Genomic DNA, 22,076 nt, shown 5'->3' on the forward strand with positions numbered 1-22,076 from the left:
ATCATTTTTTAAAGGGTACATAACTAACATTGGAGCCTCGTGCAAGTTAGCACCACGTGGTGCTCAATTAGCAGTTGAAGGGAATGCTGCTCCGGACATGGAAGGGGCTCCTGATTCCATGATCCAGATCGTTGATCTGATGCACCCCACACTGGATTAGAGTCCAGCCATCAGATTTGTCAGTTATGTGTGGATATCAGTTGCATTTTACTCTTAAATATCTATTTGTAGGACGTCAATCTAACGGTTCAGGTCTTTCAATAGGGCAGTTTCGGGCATCCACAATTCATAGTAAGGCCCATCTGATCAACGGTATGGATCAATAGATCAATGGATTTGATGACTCCTTAATTCCCGAGCCTCAGCAAATGAATAGCTGATGGGAAGTGAAGGATAATTGACTGTGAGGCTCATGGTTCGCTGATCCACACCGTTGATCTGGACCGCACCCTGACTCTTTCAATGTGGCAAATGTATTTTTGGACATACCCCATCATGCTGGAGCCCACCATATCCAAATATGGAGCATCAAAACCATGGTCCCCATTCGTCTGGATCAACAAACTATATGATAGCGCCCACCTGCGCAGTCCATGTGGCTCATACACGAGTATTCTGGATTATTTGGCATCTGGGCTTCACCATGGATGGGCCATATCCAAAAATCTAAACAATCAAATGGTCCATGAACGGTGTAAAAAGAACACCAATCACAGCACATGGACCCATCTCAACAGTGGCAGTTGGGGCGAACACCCACTGATGGGTCTTACCATTCAAAGTTGGTTAGGCAGCATGGCCCACCTAGTAGGTACTTGGACCAACCGGTAAATCCCGACGTTGAGAAGAAAAATGGGGCCCACCAGGTATATATAAAGGACAAAATTTCAGTCAAAAACCTTAATGCACCCATGCTCATTGTAGAAACTAACCACTTTTGGCAATTCCGCGGTCGACTTACTTGCTCAGGTGCGTTTGGCTGCACCAATATCATTAAATTTCAGAATAATTTGCCCCAAATTAGACTGATTAATCATGATATTTCATGATATTTGGTGCGACCAAACACACCACCCTTGCAATCTATCATCCCCATGAGACATGCAAGATAACCAAATGGGTTCACAGCAAATAATAATCCTATCAAAATCCAATTGTAATTTGGGAAAGAATCACCAAAATCAGATGTTCAAATCATATACAAACACTTATAAGGTAGAAAGAGCATTCACAAACCAGCGATGAGATTACATCACAATGTAAGAACCCGACAACCCAAATCCATTTGAGAGCACTTATCTGATAAGATCGGGCATGATCGAAACCCAAATGGGCAGTCAGTATCAACCAAGAGCCTTTCAGATGGGCTTCCAATCATAATGTCATTTGAAACTGAGCAGGAACACGGAGAAGGGGTGGCTGGACTTCTCCGGGCTTGCCGAGCTGACCACAGGCAGCCATCTGATCATCTCCCCTACTGAGCCGCAAGAAGACGACACACCCTGCTTCTGCAAGGACATTGCGGAACTCAATCATCTTCTCCTCACTGGTAGGCCTAAACTGCGATCCAGAGTGAGGATTAAACGAGATAAGATTGATTTTGCATGGGATCCCTTGAACAAGTTCAATTAGCCTCTTCGCATCTTCAATGCTGCACAAAATAAAAGATATTGCATTATGAATAATCTGGAATAAATTGAACCTTAGATGGGTCTCTCTTAGGTGAAAGGCTAGGGCGGCAACGGGTCAGATTCAACCCGTGCAAACCTGACCAAACACTAGTTATTCATTGATATATGAAATCATAAATATGGATGGATTGGGTCAGGCCGAGATCAACTTGATGCTGACCCCTCTACTCAAATGGGCCACATTTCTGACCAAACCCAATCAACTCAACCCTAGTCTGAGTTTTGAGCAAGTTAGGTTGGTTGGTCCACAGGCCAACCTGACCTATTGACAGCCCTGGGTGAAACATAGATCCAGCTTGGAAGAATTTATCAAATATCTAAAATTCGCTGGACCAACCGTAAGTCAGGTTTATCAGTGTTGTTAAAACCCAAGAACAAAACCAATCAAGTACTTGAATCAGACAATACAATCTTTCAAACAGAAAACGTTGAGCTGAGTAGCGAACTGAGTTCCAATTTGACCCCAAAGTTTCAAGTTTTCAAACCTTGGCTTGGATGAAAGAGACCTTCAAAGTTAAAACAGATTTAAATTTTTCGACTGAGACACAAATTAGGAACCCATCATAAAGAAAGATAAAAGGGTATTATACTATGCTCCAAAGAATGAACAGTTTTTTCTCTTCACTGTTTTTGTTAGCCCCAAAAGTAGTACATGTGGGGCCCCCTACTTCCAATTACTTAACGCCATTTATCTGGAGGCCCCATACAGGATGGAATGTGCCACAATATCTCCTCTACCAGATGGTTCTAGCCATTGGTTTGGAGACTTGCAAATGGACAAGTACAGCCAATGGTCCATCTTCAGTGGGACCCTAATGAGACAACAATCCAAAGGGGAACGCTTATGGCACACCTCCCTTCCAACCAGCATGCTGGCTGCCAGAGAAATGAAATTCAGTGAATGGTGCATCCGCGTCCATGTAGGAAGATGTTCTGATCACCTATGAAAGGTACAGGTCGGAAGGCCGTCTTAACCATTATTTCATACTTCCAATAAATTTGAGACATTCAGTAAATTTCAGCATTGCAAAGTTCTTTATTGATCTTCTGCAATCTTGCCCAGGATGGAATCTGTGAAGTTATACAGAGAGACTTTTCTAACCTGTCATTAACTCCTGCAAGCATTACATATTCAAAAAGTACTTTGTATTTATTCTTGAATCGAAGTTCTTCCCTCAATGTGTCGAGAAGCAAGCCCAGATTATATTTCCGGTTGATTGGCATGATCCAGTTCCTCACCTGCAATATTTAGAAAACTAGAAGATCAACATGAAAGGATCTTCTTGCAATGCGGCCACCTGCAGTTGTGAGACGTTTGGTATATCCTACATGTCACTCTCATACAGTAGATGCAGCCAACTTGTGCCAGATCTAAAACATGCAACAGATGAACACCACCACGTAGATCGACTGGCTCAAAAATCAGGTCTGTCTACTCATAGGGTGGGCAACACACTTTTGAAAAGAAAAATGGATGGTTCAAAAAACACATTCAACATGTGTGGCCCACCTGATGACTGGACCCGCCTGATTTGTTGGACAGGTGATCTTCACATAGGCCCATTTGATGGACAACATGGATGTGGCGCACACATGCCAAAATTTGCATGTGAGACAACAGATGTATGAGTGGTGTAGACTGACATGCAGGATTAGCAAAACTCTAAGACCATGGCTTGGATACATGTATTCCAAGGGAAAAGGAACAGAAAAGGTAATGATTGGGCAATTATTTAAACGGACAGTACTGAAACATGGATTCCATTTTTAGGGGTCTTCTTTGGATAGCAAGTGGAAATCTCATATTTATGAGACAACAGTTACCGAGTTTCGGATGCCAAAGAATCCAGACTTGGGAAAAATGCAACAATTAGAATCCTCCCTTTTCTTTGCCATCCAAACATCTCATACTGTCACTTCAGTTGAAAACTTTTTCCATTTCCATGGAACAGGTGATATCCAAACATGATATAATAGTAAATGGGACCTAAGTACCTCATCTGTTGTGGCATTCAGACTGACTGCCAAAGCACAGTTGGAGTCACGAAGGAAACGTTTTAACTGAGGGACGAGCCCGCTGGTTGAAATGGTCACCTTGCGAGGACTGAAATGAAGGCCTTGCTCATCAACCATTATAGCTGCAGCTTTAATGACATTTTCGACATTGTGAAGTGGCTCTCCCATACCCTATAAATTGTTCCATTTCAGGTTCCAAAACTAAAGAAGATTGAGAAAATGAATAATCAATAGATGTTGCAAAGACAGTGATGGGGATGAGACCCAAACAGGTTCTTGCTCATGTTGTAGAGGATGAATTGAAACCTATCAGCCAATTTTATCCCGTCTTATCAGAAACAAGCAAATTGCATGATCTCATTCAGCTTTCTTAGTAAAAACCAGAAAAGAGTAACTGATCACTAGGAAAAAAAAAATGTTGTTTCCTTCACAACCAGCAAATAGGAAAGGAAAATATAAGATGAGTACAGCAAACTAATTGCCTTATCTCGTGAATGGCCCTCAGACACGTTGCACAAGCACAATAGATCCCTGATCCACCATTCACCAGGTGGGTCCCACAGCAGATGGAGAACTGTCCATAAGTGGAGAGGATTGGACAATCCATTTTTTTTTTTTTTTTGAAACTTATAACGCCAATGTGTAGGTCGGAAGCCTGTGGGTTAGGATTCTCCCACCAGCAAGACTTTTTCTATTGCAAACTCTCTGCTTTGTGATCCAGAATGGTTTGAGTCATGAACCCCATTACATTACATGTCCAACTCAAGTACAGTGCACCAGATAAGCAAACTGCTGCACCACACTCAGGTTAGGTTTGCCCATTTATAAACTACAGACAGGCAGTGCAGAACCATTATACTGCCTTCAGTCAGTTTTAAATAGTTAAAATCACAAGTCTCACCAAGCTTGCAATTATTTTGCGGAAGCATTACAACTCCGGTATAGAAAAGGCAAGATTCATACGTAAATTGTAGAAAATTTTACATGACTAGTACACTCACCATAAATACAACATTCGTAATAGAACCAATTTCACTCGAGAACAAACGCCGGGCAAAAACAGCCTGCTCTACTATTTCAGCTGCAGTCAAATGCTTCCTTAAGCCCATCCTACAAGGTGCGCCAAATGTAAGCCGCAAAAGAAAAGGTTTTAAAAAAATAAAAATTGTGGACGCCTCATGCCATTTGACCTATCCAGGTTGGCATAACCAAAAATATATCAAACTTGTAGGGTCAAAAGGAGACGGTAAGCTTGCCTGCCGGTATAGCAGAACTGACAATTCATAGCACAGCCCACTTGACTTGAGACACAAACGGTGGTCCTCCCCCTTTCACATGGAATCACAACTGTTTCTATAACAGACCCATCTCCCAACGTGAATAGAATCTGCAACATCCTGCGAGTTCCACAGTCATTGAGCACTCAATATGAAATGAAGCCCAAGTTTGCATATCAACCAAATAAGTTCTACTAATCTCACATGCATGTGGACAAAGGGATGCAGAAGCCCATTGATTGATTCACGTCAGCAATCAACCTAGTAGAAAAAGTTGCCGTACCCAGATGCATGGCTCCACTGCCTAATTGGACCAATCAAAGGGTGTGACACATCCTTTTCCCCATATGTGGGTTGGATTAGCATTCGTCCAATTGTGTATTTTCCAATATACAGGTAATAAGCCATCTTCGAAGGGACATTGGTGGAATAAGGAGAGTCTACCTTCTGAGTTCCATCGGATGCTCTGAGAATATCCTTCACTGATAATGCCTTAAATTCAGCAGCCTCGCTCAACATTTTTCTGAAATCTTTGTTTAAACCTACAAACAGTAAACACAATTGCAATCTCCAGTTTATTATTGATAATAACACTTAGCAAAACAAACTGGGTGTTAGACGTATAACAAATCAAATCATTGGTGAAACATCCCAATAACAAATTCTTTAAACTTTGTTCACCCTAGACAAAATGAAATGGCATCATAATCCGCTGTAAGACACTTACATCCTTCTTCTGCCACTTGAAGTTGAGAGTAGATTAGTTTTCTTCTTTTTTATTTTTTCTTTTTTCTTTTCTTCTTCTTTTTTTTTTTTCTTTTTTTTTTTTTTTTTGACCCTTTTATATGTAAAAGTGCATGCTGCCTTTTGAGCACTGTAAGATACTTCCATCCTTCTTTTACTACTTGAGAGTCGAGAGTAGATTAGTCATTTTTTCTTTTGTCCCTTTTATCAATGAAAGTGCATGCCTTACTGATAAAAATAGAAAACAAGATAAGATCAAGAGGCAGTTTCACCAGGTGTATGGAAAAGTTACATGCTTGGACAGTTACATCTCAACAAATAACAGCACAACTGCACAAGCAATAGTTGTGTCTCAACAAACACCAGCATAAATATCCATTTCTCTTCTTCCATTATGATTACGAGATGGTGGATTTAATTTCCAATTTCACGAAGACCTATCATCCCATGGTTTCCTCCAAAAACAGAAACCACACTTGTGTCTTTTGTGCCCTATAGACCTCCTTCCCTCAAGAAATTGACCAAGCAATGACATTAATTTACCAATAAAAGATACAATCATCACTATCCTCATCATCTAAGCCTTACCCCAGTCAATTTGGGTCGGCTACATAAATCATGTTCCACAATTATGCTCTATCATGGGCCATACTTCAGTTAGAGCATAGGTTATCAAGTCTTCTCTCACGATCTTCATCCGCGTCCTTTTGGGCCTTTTCCTTGCCCTTTTAAAGCCTTTAACTTATACCAACTCATTCCTTCTAGCCAGCGTAGTTCTTGGTCTCTGTTGCACATGGTCAAACCATTTAAGTATACTTCCCCTCATATTATAGCCAATTGGTGCTACTCCTAAAGAAGTTCAAAAGAAGAAAGAAAAGGAAAAAAACGAAAAAGGGATATCAAAAAGAGCAGAGCCAAGTACTGAGAAATTGCAAATGAACATCGCCACAAGAAGATATATAAAGAAGGTGGCTCGGTTCTGGTTTATCTCCATAAAGAAAGGTTTCAAAGGAGAACTTACAATGAGCTCAAGTCTAAGAAGATTGAACTATGCCAAGTCAAGAGAAAGGTGCATGGAAACGCTTGTGAGATTGAGTTCTGGCAGGATAACTTAAATATCTTGCCAAGTTTTAATATAGTGGATTTATTTGAGTATCATGACGAGGTGCTTGATGTGCAAGACAAGTTATTACCGATATGGACAAACAGCTTCCACAGAAATAGAAAGAAAAAATTGAACGCAGATGAAGACCATTGGCACTTGACAAGGCCAATACAAACAGTACCAGGTTAAATGGAAGAACAAATACTATTCCGAATGCATATGAATTAAGGACGATGAACTGAAAAGATTGGATCCAGACCTCTACTACTTGTATGAAGCCTCAAACTTGCCAAAGTCGAGTTCCTTCCAACCCATGGGGGAATGACGTAGGCCCACAGCCCACTCCAAGGCACAGTATATGCTAATTTCTTTTCTTTTCTTTTTTGAAGGGCCGGTATATGCTGATTTTGGGCTGTTTGTTGCTAGATTCAGGGCCTAATGTCAGAAACTACAACTTCATTGTTTGTGGAAGATATGGGGGTTTCTTTGAAGATGTGGTTGAAGATTTTGGGAATGATTTCTTAGATTTGCTTTTACTATTATTTAGCTTTTTGGCCATCTTAGGTAGATTGGATTCCTCTATATTCAAACATTCTTGTGGACGCACCCATGCTCGTTCTTGCAATTTGGGTATAGACATCTCATTGAATTGACAACCGGTTTTCAACAACAAATAAATTCAATTCCTTCAGCCCAAAAGTTTTTAAAGGAAATGAAGAGGATGCAAATATAATTTTTCATTTTGACGAGATATAAATTATAAAGAGCATCGATTCCAAAAACTCCAGATGATAAGCACTGCCAAGTAATTATTTTGCATGGCAGAACCATAAGTCAAAACAAAGAGGCAAATTATAGTTGAGGGCAGAATAATTGCAGAATAAGATCATATAGACATTAGAAGCAGGAGAAGTAGTGAAGAACCTTCCAATTCATCGCTACTATGTGCCCAAATGTTGTTTCCATATAGGCGCTTCCACAGCATTAAAGCCTGTCCAGACCTGTAACCACGCGACTTAACCCATTTCTGCACCAGAAAACAATTTCCATAATGACGAAAGAGCACACGTGTTTCAAGAGAGAGATTGAGTGAAGATGCATGGCTCTTAGAATCATAAAAGGTGAACAAATGCTACAAAAGACTTGTATTATCTAATCAAGAGTCATCAGTTTCCTTCTTGTCCACCCAACTGATGGAGAAGTGAATGTCAGGTAGTAAGTAAAAGTTATGTGGAGGAGTCACCCGCATCCGCAAGTACATATAAATCAAAACAGCATCAACATATAAGCCAAGCAGAACCATGATGCTAGAAGCTCAGAAAACGTAACTACTGGCACAGGTTCCCATTCTCCCACTTGTTCTGCCCCAAGCGTTATCGAAATAACAACAGGTGAGACATGTTCTTGTAGCAGTTGAAATGTGGGAGAGCATAGCATCCGCTACAAAAGACAGGATGACCCAAACATGCCCTAAATCAACTTCCTTATGGCAATATCAGATACGACACCAACAGAAACAGAAAATGCATGCATACAACCACTGAACAGATTTAGTAACAGGAAAAGCCAGCTTGACTACTCTGGATAGAGAAATAAGAATACAAGTTCAGATTTTATAAACCAGAAAAATGCAGAAATAATGATCTGTGACCATTGAACAAACTAACAGAGACAGGTCGGCAGTTAATACTGACCAAAACTTGAGAAATACACAATAATTTGCCAAGAAGGTGAAAATAATGAGAGAAATGGTACATACTTCAAGTTCTCTGTAATCCATTCCCTTTAGTAGCACCTTTGAGCTGCTAGAACCTATGTTCTTGTATGCAGTTCCTAGCCAGAAGCATGAGGGAGATCAATGATAAGATTTACGAAATAAGAGTTTGATTTACGCTTCAAATGCAAGCAGAAAAATGCTTCCATAACATCTCTACATATTGTTCTATGAAAAAAATTTAATGCAAACTGAGAATTCCAGCAAATTCATATTGCTCTTATAACCAATTAGCAAGAAAGGCCCACATGGAATAGAAGCAATCAATTCTTCAGCTACATTTGGTTGCAAAACTGAATTTGAATTGTGATGTCCACACTGCAGTGAAATATCCAAGCAGTCGAGCATTCATAGTGATGAAGTAGCACTCATGTCAGGAGGTAATGTAATCCGAATCTGGAACCCTGAAGATGATATGCATGCTAGGGAAGGTAGTTTGAAAATTTCCTGTTTACTGAATATCAATGCAATTCAAATGTGCATCCAAGCACAGCCTTAACAGCTCCCTCACAACATTTATGCTTAAGTAGGATACTCAGATAGTTGCATACAGTTAAGATGCCCAAACTATCACTATGATGTTGATATGGGTACTTGAAATATATGGTTTAACCATCTCTAAATCTTCCCATGGTATTAGAACTGTTAAATGGGACGCATACCAAAATCCATGACTGGATTTTGGGAAATTTGGGTTCATGTCCCCGCTGCATCTGTGTTTTTATCTGGGCATCATGGACTCTCAGCTCACTCCAAAAAGGATGTGACGGCACAGTCGACTGTGTTCCAAGTACAATTGGTAGTAATATGGCAGGGCATGATATACGTAAACAAATGCACACAAAAACCACAATTTCATGATTTCAATTTGACACAGACTTTTTAGACCAGTTATGTTCACCTTAAAAATAATAATCAGATAAAACAGAATGATGTGATGAAATTGGTCTCATTTAAATAATGAGAAAGGTTGTGATTTACGTATTTCAGAAAACCAGCCAATGATTCGGGCTGCCTTCCTGTCATGGTCCAAAAATCACTACAACTGAGTGACCCAAATGATCCGATTGGTGGGATTAATGGCTTGTAATTGAATATTTAAGTGGAGCAGCAGTGCACATTCAACAAGCAAGAATCCTGGAACAGTTTCTAAGCTCCAGCTTGGGACCCACCCTACATGTGATTTTTCAGTGTCCACACCCGTGAATGAACTGATAATCTGACGGGCCCCACTCTGTATTTAACAATGGCCCAAAAATCACTTAAGCAAGACAATTCTAGCTAGCCAATCCTAGAACTTCTGCAGTTGGACAAAGCCATACCTTAGTTCATTCAGTTGGACTCATATGATCGTCCAACAGGTGCATCCGGTGGGCCCCACAGAATATTACAAATGTTTTAAAATCACTTCAGCCAGACAATTCTACAGCCAAACATACTGCTTTTGCCAGCTGGAAAAAAAAAACGTTCTTTACACCTACATCTGGTAGGGCCTACATGATCATCCAATCAGCAACGTTTCTTGGGAGTGGCTAATCCATCGTGAGTCCCAATAAATGAACGATCCGGATAGCAAACCGGCTCCATTAAAATGCACCAACCACTAATTATCCCGTTTTAATTATTAAAAATTAAATAGTCTCATATATATATATAGGATTGTCATTTTTCCAACGTTCTTATGAACTAAAAAATTAAAAAATAATTAAAAATAAAAAAAGAAAAAAACCTTCTATTTTCTATTTGATTGGAAAATGCAGAGAGAGAGATATCTACCCGTTTCCGAATGGACGGCTATCGATGCCCGGACAGAAAGACGAGCTGTTCTCGAAATGAAGCAGCGAGAGGTCGGAGGAAACCGAGGGTTGAGATGCAATCCCAGAGATGAGAGAGAAAATGAAGCCCCTCTCATCAGAGCCATCGCACGTTTGAGATGATTCGAACAGGGCTCTCGGAAATTAGGGTTTATTTGGAAGGACTGAAGAAGAGAGCGAATCCGTTTCTGGTTCTGAGTGGCTGGAGCTGGATAATGGGCTTTGAAATGGTGCTCTCGAGACCACTGTAAATATGGTTATCCGCCTACTGCTCACGTGTGGACTAGCCTGAGGATCCAACGTCCATGGGATGGGCCTCATATTGAAATGGTGATCCTAACTGTACAAAGAATGGACTTATTTTGGTCATATGAAGTAAAGGTATTTTAATGTTGGGGCATTTTAATGTTGGGCTCGAGTAGAGTGGCTTGTCCGATGCAAGGGCACACTTGGGGTGGGCGCCCGTATGAGGCGGTACCCATGTGATGTGAGGTTCATGAGGGGATTCAGCCGAGGTCCTAACCCATGCGATGTGAAATGCAGAGACACTCGGGCCCATGCTCTATTAGTTTAAACTTTTAGGGAAAGTAGTTAATTGTCATGCATCAAAGTGGCACACATGCAATGTGGGGCATGGGCTATAAGATAAAGGAACTCACAAGGGAGTTTCGGCAATGTAAGGCCCACGAGAGAGTTCAGCCAAGGTCCTGACCCATGTGATATGAGGCTTGGACTATAAGATAAATGAATTAATTTGCCATACTCTATTAACTTAAGCTTCTAGAGCAGGTGGTTAATTGTCCTCCACTACATTTTGTTTTCTATTTATGCACGCTAGCCCACCCACCAAATATACCCAAATAACCGAAGGAAGCTATTTCAAGCTTTGGCCATGTAATGGCTATACGCGGGCTTTGGAATTGTACGTGCAGCAAGCATTAACTCAAACCAAGCGCTGGGATTATGGGGCACAATGTTGACATGTTGACATTGCCCTATTATTAATCGGCCAATTAGCCTTTTGAGTATTCCATCTTATCTTACCGCATATAAGCTTATTAACCATTTTATGTGAAGCTTTTTCACATTGTTGCTTGCTTTGAGATATGGGATAAAAAAATTATATTTTAAACTAGTTTCATATAGAACTGTCTGTATTTCAATATATGGATTTAATCACTTGTTATAGTTTTCAACAATAAACTTTTAACTCTTAATAAAGTTAAGTGAAAAATGTTAATTTTGCCCTTTTTGGGATGGCTTTTCATGATTTTACCTTGTTAGACACCAAAAAATCCCCTTTTACAACATGAAGTATCGTATGGCACTTTTTACACAACATTGTTAGGTTGGATTGATCAAAGGTGCTTGCACGTGGGTCGAGTAAAGGAAAACCATTGGTATGGTAAGTTTGGTGGGTCTACTGCAGTTTCCATGTGACATCCACTCCATCCATCCTTTTTACGAATGCTTGTGGAAGATGGAAGGGCAAGAAATTCGTTAGATACAAAACTTCGAGGGCTATAACACAAGAACAATATGATCAAATACAAACCATTTAAAATACCATTGGCCATTGCCACATGTGGCAGCCCAGTCAAGCGTTGGATCTACCTAATTTTTGGATCTCGCCCTTCCACCATCACTTGAATCTGATGGATGAGGTGGATGTTATAAAGGCATAGTTGGTAGACCACACCACACAAAATAGTTGGCATTGAATGCGTATCGTGAAAACTTGTCGGGGTCTTGTGGATGTTGGGATTCGCCCGAAGTGGATTGCACTCACACGTGTAAAGTGAATATTTGAACGTGATAGTAAGAGTTATATTTTACTAGATTGCCACTAACCAATTAATCTAATTTTACAGTTGACTAGACCCTATAGGACTGTTAGGACAAAAAATTTTCAGATTCTTTATTTTAAAATGATTTATTGATCCGCAATTGAAAATTATAAGTAAGGGACCGCGGTTACAAATGGAGAATAAGTTAGGCACCCCCTTTGTCTATGCAAGTATATGATTTCTACTTCACAAGATCTCACGAATTATTGATGATTATGATTAGTTCTTACGTAGTAATGATGTAACATTGTGTATATAATGTTGCATAAAATGTAGTGCTTGTGATAAATTGTAATTCCGACTGAATAAATCCACCTTGACTTAATCACTTGCCAAAACAATAACCAACCAGTCCGAGTTTCTAATGGGCAAGATATGATTAACTCAGCAAGCCGCGGAGCATGCGTTTGAACTAATCAAGTGTTGAGTCTTATGCATGCAATACTTATATATGCAAAGTTATGTATTGATGTGTATGTGATACAATGTTAAATGCAATGCCTATGACAACCTACAATTTTTAGCTGGATAATCTGCCTTGACTCTTCCACTTGTCAAAGCATAAACTAATCAATCAGAGTTTTTTTTATAAGCAGAATCCAATTATATCGGCAAGCCGCAGAGCATACGCTCGTGATCGATTAGGTGCATGATGCTATATGATGCAATGCTATGAGTTGGACAAGCAAGGGTGGAGAAGGGAACAAATATTGCACATTGCCAATGTAAAAATGGATGAAGTTGATCGAAAGCTAGACGGTGGGATGGACAGTAGTGTTGTAAGGGTTAGATTGAGTGGCTTGTATTGAGACTTCAGGTGCTCAGGTGGCTAAGGCTTTGGGCTAGATTGGCCTAACATGGGTTGGAATCTCTCTTGTCGCTCTTTCCTTCTCTTGGTGGAGGGATGGAATGACTACGGCTAAGGAGGTTTCTCCTTGAGTGGAGAAGGTTTGTTACGAACTATGGGTTTGAATGTGTCTTCTAAATGCTTGAAATGAGAGGGTGAGGGGACTATTTATAGCCCCATACTTGATTTTCTAATAATTCTTGACAAGTGCAAAGTTATAAAAGGTTTGGATGGCCTGGATTTGAGAGTGCCACATGGTAAGATCTCAATAGTTGGATTGAATGGCATAAGTCGTAAATTTGGCTAAGGGTATGACCACCGAGGTCAATTCATATTGTTACACATTTAGACATTGCAAAAGGAGAGAACCCACACATAGTGCACCTCTGCCCATACAGGAGAAGTGCCATGTGGTGTTGCCAGAATCACATGGAGTTCCATGCCTTGGTAGGTGGGCTCCCCTATATTTGTGGAGACTCAGCATCCGTTGGTATTTCATTATTAGGGCTCTGAAATTTGATTGGCCTTTGGGTATATGAGCTTGGATAAGGGTTGGTTTAAGGCTTAATTTGACTAGGTTAGCTTGTTGGGTAGGTTAATTGGACAGGTTGATCGGGCGGGTGAGTTGACTTAGTAGGTTGACTTGGTGAGTTGACTAGGTTTAACTAGGTCCAATTTAGTAGGGTTTTTACAAGATTTGGCTAGGTGAGTTAAGTTGGGTTTACTAGGTTTTAGTTGAATTATAGGGTTTCAAATTTAGGGTTTAGGTCTTGGGTTTGGGGGAGTCGACTCGATTCAACTTAATTAGCTTATGGATCCGGAGTGGGGTGTCTATAAATCCACATAAGTTTTAAATTGGGCTAATATTTGTGTTTTCCCTTCATCTAAGTCTATGTGGCCTTATGATGCGGACACCAGGTCATTCAAAGTATATCAACGCAAGAGGCGTGCGTTACCTGTGTTAATATGGTTGGATGACGAAAACGAATCGGGTCTCTGGAGGTTGAGAATCGTACATGTGTTCATGACCTGTATAAGTTGCTTATAGGAGACACTTGGACCGTTGGATCACGAGGATGGTGTGATCAGACCGTTGGATCGTCGCGGCCCACCTTCATTACAACACCTTCATGGTGCTATCATTGGGGCCCATCGGGCATTTTCAATTTGCATTTAGTTTATGAACATTTGACTTATTTAAGTTTTGAGTCGGTTTGTGTACAATTTTGTGCGAATTTCTTTTTTTTTAAAACTTTTTTTAGTAGGGGTATTTTAGTGATTTCATGTAATTACGAATTTATAAGGGTTGTCCTAAACCCATAGCATATTATGTTATGTTTATGAAGAGAGAGAGAGAGAGAGAGAGAGAGAGAGAGAGAGTTTTTTACCTCTGACGATTTCGTCTTCGACTTCCAGTGATTAGAAGAGGGCGTGAGGCCCAAGTAAACGATTTCTCATCCTCTACTTCTTTTTCCTTCTCTCTTTTCTCAAGATACTCTTTTCTTTAACCCCATTCTCTTCCTTTTCTCCTAGAATATTTAGATCTAGAAGTCAAATCTCGTTTCTTTTTATGTAAATCATTAGATCTCAAAAGATTTTCATCCCCCCATAAAAACAATCACCCAAATCTAAATTTGAAGAACCACCATTTTTTTTCTGAATTTTTCAGATTTCTCAATCCAGGAAATTCCTATTTTTCTTAATTAGAAAATCCACTTCGATCGTTAGACGGATCTATTGCATGACGAAAGTTTTATCTTTCGCTAGATCTAACTAAATTCAGATTTTAATATTCAATACTTCATGTTTGTGATGGATGGCCCTAATCAATGCTATATTAACCTTATTTCTTTCTTGTGTTTATGATGTATAAAGCAGGCTGATATTTATTTGTTTTTTAAGATTGCATGAATATGTCCCTTTCAAATGTCATACTCGTTTAAGGTTAGATTGGGCCGTCCTACATCAATTTTGGTATCAAAGCTTAGGTCCTTGCATTGGGTCGTCTTAAATCGAGTTATCAAGAGTCTAGATTTTTATTTATTTATTTATTTTATAGGGTTTCATGCATTGCATATAGAGTCTAGATCAGAAAATTTTCAGATTTGCACAAAAAAAAAGAGCTTAGATCTGAAATTTTCCACATTTGCATCATTTTAAAGGTTAGGATCATCGGTGTTTATAATCCTGTGTCAAAACAATCTCCTAGAGTCGTGTTTTAGGAAACCTAAGTTAAGTCTTACTGTGTATGCCCACTCAGACTGGTAGATGATTTGGTCTACACTCGATTTTCAATATGGAACAGTTGACTGAGATGATGAACACGATCAACCAACGTTTGGCCGTCATTGAAGCACAATCTAGGAACACGAATATCCGTATGAATTAGATAGAAACGTCATTAGAGGGGATGAACAGTCTCATGTAAAGAGAATAGTCGAGGAACGGGTATGAAATCGTGGTAGAGGTCGTGGAGCACGTGGCCGAGGGTAGGACGTGGAGGGGCGCGAAATCTAAAGCCCGCTGTCGAGTATCAAGACCGTTATGATGTCGATGAGAGGGTCTTAAAGAGTGTTAAAGTAGATGCTTCTAGTTTTGATGGGCGTCTTGACCCAAAATCATTCCTTGATTAGTTGGCGGACATGGACCATTATTTTGAATGGTATGAGATGTCTGAGAACCGACATGTGTGGTTTGCGAAAATGAAACTTGTGGGTCAAGCTAAATTATTTTGGACAAATACGGAGCGTAGGATCGAGAAATCAGGAGGTGTCCTAGTCGCGCATTGGGTAGAGATGAAGGAGTTATTAAAGGAAAAATATCTTCTTCTCTCTTACCGTCAAAAGCTCCTAGATCAGTGGCAAGCATTACGCCAAGGATCTATTTCAGTTGCAAATTATATCGCAAAATTTGAGAAGTATATGATGCGGTGTGATATTCAGGAGGATCCCTTAGTGACGCTGGCACGTTTCAAGGTGGTTCTTCGCATAAATCTGCAACATGAGCTTATGACTCATGTAGTGGGTGACTTGGATCAGGCTTACCAAGTTGTACATGAGTTAGAACTTTACCTAAAGTCTCCTGTTACGAGGCGCTTTGAGTCACGAGACTCTACTGTTAAATCTAGTTTTCAGGGAACCAAATCTAACATTGGAAGTCAGCCTAGGGCGTAGGCTAGTGCACCACCTAAGCCTAAGGATGATAAGGGCAAAGGTGTCCTTGGTGCCAATCCTGACGGTGGTAGTCACTTGAGATGTTATGAGTGCGGAGGTACAGGTCACTTCGCATACCAGTGCACGGCAAAGACTCACCTAGGCCGCAAGCTAGTGCACCGCCCAAGCCTAAGGATGATAAGGGTAAAGGTGTCCTTGGTGTCAATCCTGGCAGTGGTAATCACTTGAGATGTTATGAGTGCAAGGTACAGGTCATTTCGCATACCAATGCACGGCAAAGACTCACAGGAAAACCTTGGTCATAGACAAGTCAAATCAAGAGCTGTGATAAAAATTGTAAAGTCATCATGGATAGTGATAGTTGCACCAACGTGATCTCAGCTAGCACAGTCACTCGTTTGGGTTTGAAGTCCATCCCTCACCCTCAACCCTACAAGGTTTCTTAGGTTGACACGTCTTCTATGCCTGTGTCTTCCCAGCAGTGTTTAGTCCCCATCCAAATTTGTTCATATAAAGACATGTTGTGGTGTGATGTTTTGCCTATGGATGTAGGTCACATCATTCTAGGGAGGTCATGGTTATACGATAGAGATGTCACGATTTTTGGTCGCTCAAACGTGTGTACATTCTCCCATGAGGGCAAGAAAATCAAGATTAATCCGTTACCACTTAAGAGCCACATGGACAAGGATAGAGATGTGAAAACGAGTGAGTCAAGGAAGGATGTGAGGAAATCTATTCCAAAGTCTCTACATATCATAAATGCAAAAGAATTTGAGAAAGAGATAGAGAATGATTCGACGGTGTATGCCCTAATGGCTAGGGAAGTTACGCCCGAGGTTTATATAGAGTTACCCCCTGAGGTGACTTCGGTTCTTGAGGAGTACAGTGATGTATTCCCTGAGGATTTACCGGATGAGCTTCCACCTATGCAGGACATCCAGCATGCCATTGATTTCGTCATGGGGTCTACTTTACCGAACCTTCCTCATTACAGGACTAATCCTGCAGAGCATGCAGAGTTGCATAGACAGGTAAATGAGCTCTTACAAAAAGGTTTCATCCGTGACAGCATGAGTCTGTGTGTCGTATCAGCACTATTAATGCCTAAGAAAGATGGTACGTGGTGGATGTGTGTGGATAGTAGGGCCATTAATAAGATCACAATCAGGTATCGGTTTCCGATACCGAGGCTTGATGATATGTTAGACATAATGGCCAGCTCCACCATTTATTCCAAGATAGACCTCAAGAGCAGATATCATCAAATACGCATACGCCCAGGAGATGAGTGGAAAACAGTCTTCAAGACAAAGGATGGGTTGTACGAGTGGCTGGTCAAGCCCTTTGGCTTGACTAATGCACGTAGTACTTTTATGTGTGTGATGACCTAGGTTTTGAGACCATTTATGGGGAAGTTCTTAGTGGTTTATTTTGATGACATACCCATATATAGTACCATTAAAGAGTTGCCTCTTGACCACTTGAGACAGGTCTGTAGTGTCCTGAGGGCGAAGAGGTTATGTGCGAACCTTAAGAAATGTTCGTTCCTGTCTGATAGGGTTGTCTTCTTAGGGTTCATAGTATCGTCTGTAGAGATGCAAGCAGATCCAGAAAAAGTCAATGCCATAATTGACTAGCCTGAACCGTGGAATATACAAGAAGTGAGAAGCTTTTATGGCTTAGCCACATTTTATCGTCGGTTCATTTGAGGGTTTAACACTATTATGACTCTCATTACTGATTACATTAAAAATGAAGAGTTCCTATGGTTTAAGGCCGCAACTAAGGCATTTATAGATATTAAGGGCAAGATGATAGAGGCTCCCGTCATGCGTATTCCAGATTTTTCTCAAGTCTTTGAAGTAGTGTGTGATGCTTCAGGCGTAGGTATAAGAGGAGTACTAAGCCAAGAGGGTTATCCAGTTGCCTATTTCAGTGAGAAACTGAATGAGGCAAAACAAAAGTATTCCACCTATGACAAAGAATTTTATGCGGTAGTGCAATCGCTACGTCATTGGCGTCATTATCTTCTACCGCAAGAATTTGTCTTGTTTTCTGATCACGAGGCTTTGAGGTATTTGAATTCCCAAAAGAAGCTTAACCCAAGGCATGCCAAGTGGGCAGCGTTTCTTCAGGAATATTCATTTGTCCTGAAACATAAAGCCAGGATCGAGAACAAACCAGCCGATGCCCTTAGTAGGAGAGTGACATTGCTCAATTCCTTGAGTGTAGAAGTTGTTGGGTTTGAGCAATTGAAAGACAAGAATCCCATGTGTCCAGATTTTAAGGGAACATACGTGTCACTCTTAGGTGCACAGCATAGTTCGGGTGAGTTCGTGCTGAAAGATGGTTTCCTTTTCAAAGGAGAATGACTTTGTATTCCCCGCACTTCCCTCCGGGATTTCCTTGTTTGGGAGCTTCATGCTGGAGGTATTGTCCCATGAGCTCTACTAAGCCCACATGCATACACAAGGCACGTTACGTACACGCCATCAGAGGTTCCATGTTGACGCAGAGGAGGACGTGAGGTCGAGCACCGTCTTCCTCAAGAGGATAACTATTCCGAATCCACGGAACTTCTCTGGACTCCTCACAGAGACTTCTCGAATCCACGAGGAAAGAAAGCAGAAAATAGAAATAAATTCTAATAAATTCGAAATTGATTGATGAATGATTAAAAACGAGTTCACAACCCTTTAAATAAGGGTATCAAGCAATGGGAAAGAAATCATAATCAAATTACAACTCAAACTCCTAGAATCCGCGACTTACTATAAATAGTAAACTTACTATTTATAGACGGTCGTGATGTCTACTAGTGCGCAAGGTTTTCGGCTAAAAATAGTAAGTGTCCTATTTGGCTTCACCAAACCGTTCCCCTAATTATTCTAAGCTCTTTTCACGTTGGACGCAACTCCTAAAGCCCAACGGATGAAGAGTTATAATCAAACTAAAACTTACTATTTATAGTAAAAACGAAATTAAAACAGGGAAACGACCGTCAATCAAGGGGTTTTTCGCAATTCCGGGCTGTGCAACCCGGGGGTTGGTTGGCTAAAGTAGCTCGTTCAACCCTAAAATCATATATTTTACGTCAGCTAACTCATTCCGGATTGCGAGATACGCCCGATCTAAGGTCCGATGGTCCGGATCACTTCTGTCGTCGACCGGGCCTTTTCCAATCCATCTTGGCCATGAAACTGCTCGCGACCCGCTCTACATCAGTCTCCTCCACTTTAAAAGAACTCATCCTCGAGTTCTCATCATGCTCTGGTTCATGATACTCGGTCAAGTCCGCGACATTGAAAGTCCGTGAGATCGCTATGTTATCTAGAAGATCAACAACATAAGCATTGTCATTGATCTTTCGGATTATTGGTACCGGTCCAATCTTTTTATTTTTCAACTTCTTGTACGTTCCGGTCGAAAATCTTTCTTTGCGCAAATGGACCATTACTTGGTCGCCCACCTCGAACACCTTTTCTCGCCGATGCTTGTCTGCTTGCTCCTTATACTTTTCATTCGAGGCATGTAGCTTGGTCTGTACCTTTGCATGAATGCTCATGATCTTATCTACCATATATTCTGTAGCAATGCTCATGCCTGGGAGCTTGGGCAGAGGGACCAAGTCTAATGTGTGGCGAGGTACTCGTCTGTAAATAACCTGGAACGGGGATTTTCCTGTCGAGCGGTTCACCATGTTGTTGAATGCAAACTCCGCTTGAGACAAAGCCAAATCCCACTGCTTCGGTTTTTCTCCTGAAATACATCGAAGAAGGTTTCCCAACGTGCGATTCACAACCTCAGTTTGACCGTCAGTCTGTGGGTGGTAGGCGCTGCTGAACTGAAGTCGTGTATCGAATCGAGTCCACAAAGTCCGCCAAAAGTGGCTTATGAACTTTGTGTCACGGTCAGAAGTAATAGTCTTGGGAACCCCGTGTAGCCGCACAATTTCTCTAAAGAATAGATTCGCCACGTGTGTTGCATCGAGAGTCTTCTTGCATGGAATAAAGTGCGCCATCTTGGAGAAACGATCTACTACCACGAACACCGAATCCATGCCGCGTTGTGTTCGTGGGAGACCAAGCACAAAGTCCATAGATAAATCCTCCAAGGGGCTGTCAGGCACAGATAATGGGGTGTAGAGGCCCGTATTATGAGATTGCCCCTTGGAGGTCTGACAAATATAACAACGTTGGACTGCCTTTCCCACATCACGTACCAATTGCGGCCAGTAATACCGTTCTTCCACAAGAGCTCGCGTCTTGTCTCGCCCAAGGTGTCCACTGAGGCCACCTCCATGTAGCTCTTGGATTATCTGTTCCCTTAGCGAACTGTTTGGGATGCACAGTCGATTTTCCTTGAAAAGAAACCCGTTTTGCACATGTAAGTCGCTAGGGTGACCTTCTTGGCATCTAACTCATGCGTCCTTGAAGTCGTCGTCATCGGCATATATGTCCTTGAGGCGCTCGAACCCGACAACCTCATTGCTCATAGTAACTAACAAAGTTGCACGGCGACTCAGTGCATCAGCTACCTTGTTCTGTTGCCCTGACTTATGCTTTAGTACGAATGTGAATTCCTGCAAAAACGAGATCCATCTAGCATGCACACGGTTAATGTTAGCTTGACTATTAATGAATTTGAGAGCTTGATGGTCCGTATAAAGTATGAATTCCCTTTGAATCAAATAATGTCGCCAGTGCCTGGACCACCGCGTATAACTCGATCTCATACGTAGACCACTTCTTGCGTGCATCGCTAAGTTTCTCGCTGTAGAAGGCTACCAGCCTACTTTCTTGAGACAAAACTCCCCAATTCCGACATATGAGGCATCACATTCGACTTCAAATAGTTTTTTAAAGTTGGGAAGTATAAGAACTGGGGTCGTGGATAACTTGCACTTAATTTCGGCAAAGCTCCTGTCGGCTTCGTCAGTCCACTGAAATTGCCCTTTTTTTCATGCAATCCGTGATTGGTGACATAATGGTATTGAAAATTTTCACAAACCGATGATAGAATTTCCCTAGTCCATGAAAACTTCGCACTTCGTGAATATTTGCGGGAATCAACCATTCTCTGATTACCTTCACCCTCTCCTCATCCACCCGAATGCACGTGGATGTTACGACAAAACCCAGAAACAACAGGCTATCAGTTATGAAGTTGCACTTTTTAAAATTGAGATACAATTTATTTTCAGTGAGCACTTGAATGCCCTTCTTAAGGTGTTCCATATGGTTAGTTTCGTCTTGACTGTATATAAAAATATCATCGAAATAAACCACAACAAACTGCCCAATGAAAGGTTTCAAAACTTGATTCATCAATCTCATGAATGTGCTAGGTGCGTTCGAAAAGCCGAAGGGTATGACCATCCATTCGTACAATCCTTCCTTGGTCTTAAAGTTTGTCTTCCATTCATCACCCGGTCGTATTCGAATCTGATGGTAGCCGCTCCTTAGGTCCAATTTAGAGAATATTTTTGCGTCGTCCAACATGTCTAGCATATCGTCCAACCGTAGTATGGGAAACTTGTATTTTATGGTGATTTTGTTGATGGCTCGGCTGTCGACACACATGCGCCAACTCCCATCTTTCTTTGGAGTTAATAGAGCTGGTACAGCGCATGGACTCATGCTCTCTCGAATAACACCCTTACGGATTAACTCCTCTACTTGTCCCTGCAGAATCTCGCACTCATTCGGACTCATTCGATAATGGGGACGATTCGGTAAACTGGACCCAGGGACAAAGTCGATATGGTGTTGGATATCCCGCATGG

The 22,076-nt window shown here is 41.1% G+C and overlaps 1 protein-coding gene across 1 annotated transcript; it reads right to left on the reverse strand.

Moving 5' to 3' along the window:
• Positions 1 to 1,135: 1,135 nt before the first annotated feature.
• On the reverse strand, positions 1,136 to 10,652 carry LOC131235690 (uncharacterized). The gene is made up of 9 exons (XM_058232981.1): positions 10,384 to 10,652; positions 8,593 to 8,666; positions 7,758 to 7,860; positions 5,429 to 5,526; positions 4,964 to 5,094; positions 4,709 to 4,817; positions 3,687 to 3,878; positions 2,794 to 2,930; positions 1,136 to 1,651 (listed from the first exon to the last, which is right to left on the reverse strand). Exons 1-9 carry the CDS (start codon positions 10,526 to 10,528, stop codon positions 1,375 to 1,377), a joined length of 1,266 nt encoding a protein of 421 aa, XP_058088964.1. The 5' UTR covers positions 10,529 to 10,652; the 3' UTR covers positions 1,136 to 1,374.
• Positions 10,653 to 22,076: the final 11,424 nt, after the last annotated feature.

Source organism: Magnolia sinica, chromosome 19 (assembly GCF_029962835.1).
Source record: "Magnolia sinica isolate HGM2019 chromosome 19, MsV1, whole genome shotgun sequence".
Classification (NCBI taxonomy): Eukaryota; Viridiplantae; Streptophyta; class Magnoliopsida; order Magnoliales; family Magnoliaceae; genus Magnolia; species Magnolia sinica.